This window comes from Pygoscelis adeliae, unplaced genomic scaffold (genome assembly GCF_000699105.1).
Source record: "Pygoscelis adeliae isolate BGI_AS28 unplaced genomic scaffold, ASM69910v1 Scaffold155, whole genome shotgun sequence".
Lineage (NCBI taxonomy): Eukaryota > Metazoa > Chordata > Aves > Sphenisciformes > Spheniscidae > Pygoscelis > Pygoscelis adeliae.
In genome coordinates this window covers 106544-114566 of record NW_008824932.1, presented here as the reverse complement: position 1 = coordinate 114566, position 8023 = coordinate 106544, and the positions used below count along the sequence as shown (strand labels likewise).

The 8023-nt window shown below is 47.7% G+C and overlaps 1 protein-coding gene across 1 annotated transcript in view; it reads left to right on the top strand.

Moving 5' to 3' along the window:
* Window positions 1-2465: 2465 nt before the first annotated feature.
* Window positions 2466-8023, top strand: part of ITM2C (integral membrane protein 2C) — a 9696-nt gene continuing 4138 nt past the window's right edge. The window contains exons 1-3 of the mRNA XM_009325033.1: window positions 2466-2540; window positions 4443-4631; window positions 4946-5056. Of these exons, the coding sequence (XP_009323308.1) occupies window positions 2466-2540; window positions 4443-4631; window positions 4946-5056 (375 nt within the window). The remainder of the gene's footprint in view (window positions 2541-4442; window positions 4632-4945; window positions 5057-8023) is intronic.

Below are 8023 nucleotides of genomic sequence, written 5' to 3'. Positions count from 1 at the left end.
GCAGAGCATGGGAAGCTGAAAAGTCCTTGACTAGTGTAAGCACTGCTCAGCAACAACTAAAACATCGGTGTGTTATCAACATTATTCTCATGCTAAATCCAAAACACAGCACTGTACCAGCTACTAGGAAGAAAATTAACTCTACCCCAGCTGAAACCAGGACAATCTCCTCTCCATCAGAATGGTTACTGTTGAGTTTTCCTTTCCTCCCTCAGAATTTGAGGTTTTTTTCATTTTTCCTGGTGTTCTGTAACTTCTCCCAGGGCAAAGCTCTGCTTTGCTTCCCCCACCTTCTCCTGAAATGCAAAACTTGGGCATTTTTCCCAAAGCCAGGAATGCTTTGTAGGGAGCCGAACTCATCTCCTTTGGTGGTGAGGGGTGGGATGTCTCTCTGTGTCTTTGGCTGTGCAAAGAGCACAGGCCTGCTCTAGCAAATAGCAAACCAGTGAGGGCTTATTTGCCCCTCCCTACCATTCTTCAAACACAGTTTTTCTTTTTAGTGGGAGTAATTTTTTTTCTCTTTGAGCTGCTGTGTCCTTCTGAACCCTCTCCCCAAGCTCTCCATGGAGTTAGCACTTGCAGCTCACCAAGGAAGTGAGCAGTGCATTATCCATCACGGGAACCTGGCACCTTTTGGATGTAATTCACTGGCAGAGCGTTAAACATTCTCTCAGCCGTGCTTCAGTGTCATTAGCAGGAGAGATTTTCATTCCTCTTCACTCCCACTGTCTGCACTGTTTCTCTGATGACAAGTGTCTGGGGAAATTGGTTTTGTGAAACACTTGACATATAGCATGACTTTCCTGTCCTAGCAGTTCGTGTCAGAGAGCCTTTAAACTTCCTCTAGTAATGTGACTTTTTTTTTCTTTTTCTTTTCTTTGTGGCTTGTCACAGTTGCTGCCCCTCATCTGTAGAAGGAGGAGAAGGGAAAGATTGGAAGTGCACTTAAAATGCGGTATTTTTCAGTTTGCTCATCCCTTTATTTGCTGGAGGAGCAGTTACAAACTGATTAAACACTGATCCTTCACTGTAGGGAGCTGGTGGTGAATAGAGGTGCTGTGGACCTTTCAGCAGCTGGGATGAAGGAGAAATAAATTATAGATTAACTTCTCCTGGACAGGTGCTGCAATTGTAGCTCTCCCAAAGCAATTTGGTCTTTGCAGTTATCAGTCTGAATGTGGCTAGAAAATAAAAAGTCGATAGCTGGAGTAGTCCACGTCGGCTGGGAGCGGGCGTGGGTAGCAGAGGGGTTGCGGGATCCTGGCTCTGCCCCTGTTCCACACCTTGACGGAGCTCAGGTGCTGGGGAGGTGGGGGGGATCCCTGCCTGGCAGGCTCCCTGTGGGTGCCACAGGGATGCTGGGGTACCCTTGCATCAGGGGCAGGAAAGACCTGTTAAATCTGTTCCTCCAGCTTGTACAGGTCTCTGGCTAGCTGTGGAGAGAGTGTCTTTCTAATCAAACGTGTCAGATCATGTACTGCAGAGAGGGAGTTAATCTGCAGGAGCCCTCCCTGGTGCGTCTCTCCCCTGCCTGCCTGTTCAGCTGAAGGCAGCTTTCAGCTCTTCTGTGTGGAAACTGGGGCATCTCTGAACCGGCTTCTTTCATCTGCTTCTGCAAGGCCTTACATCTTCCTGCTTAACATTTTGGAGGGTTATTTTGGTAGTAAAAAGAAGAGCATTGTAGGCTGGGATGAGTGGTCCCCAGGAGGTAACCCTGCCTTTGCACTGCCCTCCTTTTCGAGGGCTATAACAAGGTGAGCTGGCTCCTGTCTATATATTTGGCCGGAACTCTTAAAAAGGCAGATATGTTTTCTTTTGATGCTCTGACCATATTCCTGGAGGTGTGCAGGAATCTGCTTGCAAATGAAGTTGAGATCAACATAGCTGTTTGGGTAGGCTCACTCCAGCATGGCCAGGAGGTACCTCTCTGAGACCAGTAATTTCAACCTCAAAAATTTCCCCTGAAAAATGCTGCAAGAGTGGCAGCATTTCAACAAAAATTTTTGAGTATAAATACATAAATGCTGTTACATTCAGTAGCCAGGAACTGTTAGTTCCCGATTTCCTTTTTTTCAGTCGATCCTTATTGCCCACTGAAACAAAGCTTGACTTTGTTCTGAGCAGTTGATGGGAAGCAGAAAATACATATATATATATACACGTATGTTCACACACACATATATAAAAAAATAAATATATATATTTGAGGGGTGGGAGAGGAGAATGCACAAGAAATGTTTTACTCTTGCCAGAATACCGCCAGATGTGAAATCGCTTTGCAGGACGGTGCCTGCCACCTTCAGTTGCATCACCAACTTGTGCGCGGCCTTTGCATAAAATATAGTTGCTTTTCTGATCCCTTGTAGCAGCAGCTGACCAATGCTCTCGTTTTTGTCTCGCAGGAGGAGCCAGCTCCCACGGTGCAGGGCCGGAGGTCATCGCTCAGCGGAGTGTGCTATCTGACCATGGGTCTCCTCGTACTGCTCCTGGGCTTGGTCTTTGCATCAATGTATGTGTACAGATACTTCTTCATCAGCCAGGTAGGGGCGAGTTGGGAACAACTGCTGACTCTTCAGTTGGAGCAGCCAGACAAACTGCTTCAACCTTTGAAAGAGGTGGTGCTGTTACTTGTTGCTTTGCACTGCGGTAACTCAGGAGCCAGTCCTCTGGGCACACCAGACGAGGCATGTATTAAGCGGTAGGCTCAGGTTCACCTCCATCCTGACTGCCAGGAAGGGCCTTCCAGAAACCCTCCTCTTCCCCTCCCTTGTGGCTTTTGTTTCTTGGTTTTGTTTTTTTTATTTTTTAACTCCATAAAAATATCCTGCCAGTTCTACCTTTTAAACCCAACGTTACTGCTGTCAGGGGTAAGGCAGTCTGAAAGCTTGACATGCTGTGAGGGGAGAGCAAGCCCTGGAGAGAGCAGGGAGCTAGAGGCAAGGGAACAGCTTTTTGCAGCAGGTTTTTTAGGCCCTAGCACAGCAGAAATCTCTAGGTGTAACAAAAACAGGTGCTGCTATTAATAATGCAAGCGGAGAAGTGAAAAGTAAGTGGGAGATGGTATGGAAAGTGAGCCCTCAACCTCCATTAAATTCAGCACCTTTTCTTTCATGTAGTCTTTGCAAAGCCTGGCCTAGCTGAGGCACTGGGCTGGCAGCGTTGTGGTGGGTCAGAGCATAGGGAATGAGACAGGGCAGAGCTGCTTTTTAAGGAGCAAACTGCTGAGCTCTGTGGCTTGCTGAGTGTTTACCCAAGAAACCCCAGAGCATTGATTTGCATGGAAGCCCTTGTTCTGCTGCAGAGCAGCTATTAGTGAATGAGTTCTCCCAGGACCACCGGCTGCCTTCATCTCTGCAGCCAGCACTTATCCACTGAGCAGTATAGTCTTTTTATATGCTCCCTTGCTCCATAAATTTTCTTGCCGTCAAATTAATTTGCAATCTTTGTTTTAAGATATATCAGTGCTTTATTACCTGTGCTCATTTATACCTGATCTGGAAACCCTGTGACAACTGTAGGGCTGCTCAACCCTCCCACACACTGCTGCGTTAGTGTGATGGGAGCCTGTTGCAGGGCTTTGGGTGTAGACACTTCCTTATGAGAAGAAGCCCCTGGCACTGAGGGAAGGTTATTGACCAGGTTGTGGACAGCGTTCAGTCCGTCACCCAGTCAATAACCTACCCTTGGTGCATGCTGAATGGTGTGGGGAAATGCCCGCTGGCCCATTTGGGTCCACCCGTTGTCATCCCCACTGCCTGCCTGAGATACCACATGGCAGCTTACATCCAATTACACAGCAAAGCCCGTTCAACGTGGTCAGAGATGCTTTGGGGACCAGGGCAATGGGGCCTTTATGTCTCAGTCTCCAATGGCTGCAGTTTGTCCCTGTGATCTTCGTGCTCAGACTTCATCACTCTGCATTAGCTCTCTTGCCCATAGCTTGTCCTTCTGGAGCCCTGGAGAGCAGCAGCTCCTGTTTTGCAGTGGGGTGAAGCTGCTTTGTTTTGGTGCGTTTACCATATACAAGCTACAAGTGCCTTTAGAAATGATACTCTGCTCGCCCCAAGCTTATATGCCTTGTGCAGAAAAATGCAGTTACTGGAAGCCGTGTCTATGGAGGGATATGAACAGCCTGGTTACGAAATTTAAGAGCCTACGGGCAGTCAGTTTGCCTCTCTGAATTACCCCTTGTGAAATCCCAACGGAATCCTTTACTCCCTTTGGACCTAGCTAGCTGGAAGGGAGACATGGTCATTTCACAAGGGTGTTTTGCACTGCCTTCATCAAGAATGGTTTCTGGTAAAAAGACTGATCTTGAAATATTCTCAAGCATCTGTTTGAAAAGGGTGTTTTTACCCAGTATGGGTACGTTTCTTCCTGTGTTTGCTGTAGTTGGTGGTGGGGTGTATGAGTGTACCTCCACCTGGATTTCGTCCCTACAGCTGCCACACGAAAGCGTGTTTCACTGCGGTGTCCTTTACGAAGACTCGCTGTATTCGCCATTCAAAGGGCAGCTGGAGTTGCACGAAGATGTCAAGATTTACATTGAGGAGAACTATGAGCAAATCAACGTCCCAGTGCCCCAGTTTGGAGGGAGTGACCCTGCGGATATCATCCACGACTTCCAGCGAGTAAGGAGCTCTTGGGGGCCTTTGGGGGCATAGCACGGGGCTGAGCTGGGGTGCAGCAGCACAGTGCTCATGGCCTAGCGCTATCGCTGTTGTCACATATGTCTACAATGATCTTGTTACTGAGCTGTCCTCCTTGCCAGGGCCCTCTCTGAGATTTTCCAACCTGCTCGTCTTCCTTGGTAGGGAGGTTCTTGGACAGGTTTGTTGCTTAAAGCAGTTTCCTGTCTTCCCTGAATTTCCTCTTTTCACCCATCTTCACAGCCACATTTCATTGTGAAGGGCTTAATTCCTTAATTTCTCTGCTTGGAATGCAGGGTCTGACAGCTTATCATGACATAACGCTGGATAAGTGCTACGTTATTGAGCTGAACACCACGATCGTGATGCCTCCTCGCAACCTGTGGGAGCTGCTGGTTAATGTGAAGGTACAGCTGCAATCCTGCTTATTTTGCATGCTTTTCTTGAGTTGGCTCCTGAGTGCCAGCTAGAAGCTCGTGCGGAACCAAAACTGCTGTGTGTGTGGAAGTAAGCTTCCCTCTGGTGTTTACTGATAGCGGGAGGGAATCCGTCCTTTCACTCTGGTTCACTGGTTACCACTGCGGTTTTCCATTTGCAGAGCTCTCAGTGTCCCTTGGGAGTACCAGGCCTTCAGCTTTCACCCTTTGGGGGGAAATCTGCGCTGCCCTCCCCGCTCTGCTGCGGGTTGCAACACCGAACTTGGGCTCATGCAGTTTTGCTCACAGCAGGCATTAATTGGGTTTAGTACCAGCAGGTTTGTTCAGTTCAGAAGCCCGTGCCGCTATTGCAGTAACTGAAAACAGTCTTCTTAAAATAGAGTACTATTTAATCTTAGCAGCAGGAAAAAAAAACAGGATTTTTAAGACTGCAGAAGGTGCATATCTATCTCGGTCTCTTGCAGGTAAAGCAAAGCACTGAGCCTGGGTCTCTTACTCCCTTCTGTGATGGTCTTTTTAAAAGAAAAGAAAAAAAAAAAAACAATCTAACTCTTACTCTTTCTTAAATTCCCTTTGCTCACTTGCTGCTACGTGCAGTGTGATGAACTTCGTTAGGGGTTAAGCTCAGAGGCAAAAGGTTGTGCCTTGAGAGATGCCTGATCTCCAGTCCTTGCCAAACTCCCAGTTTGTTTCCTAGCAGTCCTCACAATTTCATGCACTGTGACCGTCTGGCAAGTGTGCTGGGAACCCTGCTGGGGTACAACAGACATTTACTTACAACTTGCTCCAAATCATCCACAGCTTCTGACCGTGGCAGGTGACCAGTCCCTGGGGCAGAGGGAAATGGAAAAGGCAGGATTGCACAAGCTGACAGCAGAGCCCCAGAAAAAAACTGAGAGATTGGGAATGTTGGTCACATCCTAAAATAAGAGATATAAAATCACAGTCAATGAAAATGATGCTTTCTCTTTATCAGAAATTGAATTTAAAAGGTGATTAAAATACAGTTAAAATGGGCTTACGTGTTTGATTCTTTAAAGAGAGCACAAAGCAGATGTGGGTTTAAATAACTTTCTGATTATTGGGATGGGTAAGTGTCCAATCTGTCTATAGAGGTTTTAACATGCACCTTAGAGACATCGTTTTTAAGTGTTTAGCTTGGTCTTGAGCTCAGAAAAGGTTTTTCGCCATGAGGACAGAAGTGGTGGAACAGTTTGCCCAGGGAGGTTGTGCTGCCTCCTTGAAATCCTTGGAGGTTTTCAAGACCAGACTGGATAAAGCCCTGAGGAACGTGGTCTGATCTCGTAGCTGCCCCTGCTTTGAGCAGGAGGTGTGACTGGAGACCTCCTGAGGTCCTTCCCTAGCTGAATTATGCTGTGGGCCTGTGATCCTCATGTCCACAGGCACAGTCTTGCTGGTGCCCTGTGTCAGGAGGAGAGGGCAGATTTCTCCCCTCTGTGGGGGACCTTCATCACCTGATGACTTGGCCCCCTGCTCTGAAGTGCTCCTCTTTGGATGCTGGATGAGCTGCATTGGTCCTTGGACTTGGAGACTTTTGACTTGCTCCTCTTGCACGTCCTTTTGCCTTCTCTGCTCCCCTAAATCCAGTCAAGTCCCTAATGAATGAGACTCGTTTCCAGCTGAAAGTTTAGTTTTGAAGATGTTCGGTGGCTTCAGTCCTGTTTCTAGGACCAAACCTCAGTCCAGCAAATAACGTTAGGTGTTTGCACCAGCAGACTGTGGCAGCACAGGGATTGAGTGAAGCTCCTTTGCCCTTTCCTCCCCGGCCAGCCTGGTGCTGGGGTGCCCCTTTGCAGTGTGGTTGCTGCGTGCCCTGTGCCTGCTCTGCAATCCCTGCTGTGTGTGGGTACGGCTGTGCCAGACCCCGCTCAGGTCTTGGCCCTGCTGTCACCACGTATGTGTTACCAGGCCTCTTGTGTCTGATTTTTTTTGTCTGTAAACGGTAGCTCTGCTACTTCTTGCAGACTTTATTCTGTATAGGTGTAATGTTTTAGTGAACAGGGCTGCATAAGTATCGGAGAGAAAAGGATGGAGGGATGCTCCCCCCATGCAGCAGCAGGAAGTTGGAGATGACGCAGTTAAATGGTGGACGATCCACATCTTTTGCAGAATGCAAGATGTTCAGTGCTCTAGTTTTCTTAAAACTTTTGGTGGAGAATTGAAGGTATCATGCTTGTTGCACAGTCCTGCAATGGAGGAGCAATGATTCCTGACTACTTCAGCTGCCACAGCTATTTAAATCTAAAACAATGAAGAAACTGGATTGTGTGCATGTGTGTCTCTCTCTAAGCCCTGTCGCCAGGACAAGGATATGGCAAATCCTGAGCCCCAGCCTCGGGTGTTAACATGACAGCTCCTGCCAGTAACTGCACGAATTGCATGCCCTCTCCTGCACTCTCCCACTGAGAATCAATAATTGAATTTCTTGCAGAACTGTTGTGTTAGTGTAGTACAAACTTCCACTGATAGTCTAGTCCTCCAGCATTAGAGGAGAGCTTTATCGATCCAGTAGGCTATGCCAGCCCAACAGCATGGCGCTAAGTTAAGTCAGTGTGTTTCCAGGTACATCTCTATGGAGATAACCAGTCCTGTGGTGAAAACTGAAGAGGTGATATTTGAAATTGTGCTGCTGTTGGTTGCTTTCCCCCCGATTATATTTATATTGGCCCCAGGATCTGCTGGTTCTTTTATTTCTTTGACTCTTCTTAAGCGAAAGGGGCCAGAAGTGAGTCTTTGCTTCATGGACTAGTTAGCATCTAGTCTGCTCAGAAGTGCCCCCCAAGACCAAGCTGTACTTGTAACACAGCTGCTTATTGCCGCAGCAATGCCCAGACAGCTGCGAGATGCCCTGAGCAACCAAGGATCAGCTTTCAGATAGTCCTCATTGCCGAGAAGGTCTCTTTCCTGCAGGGAAAG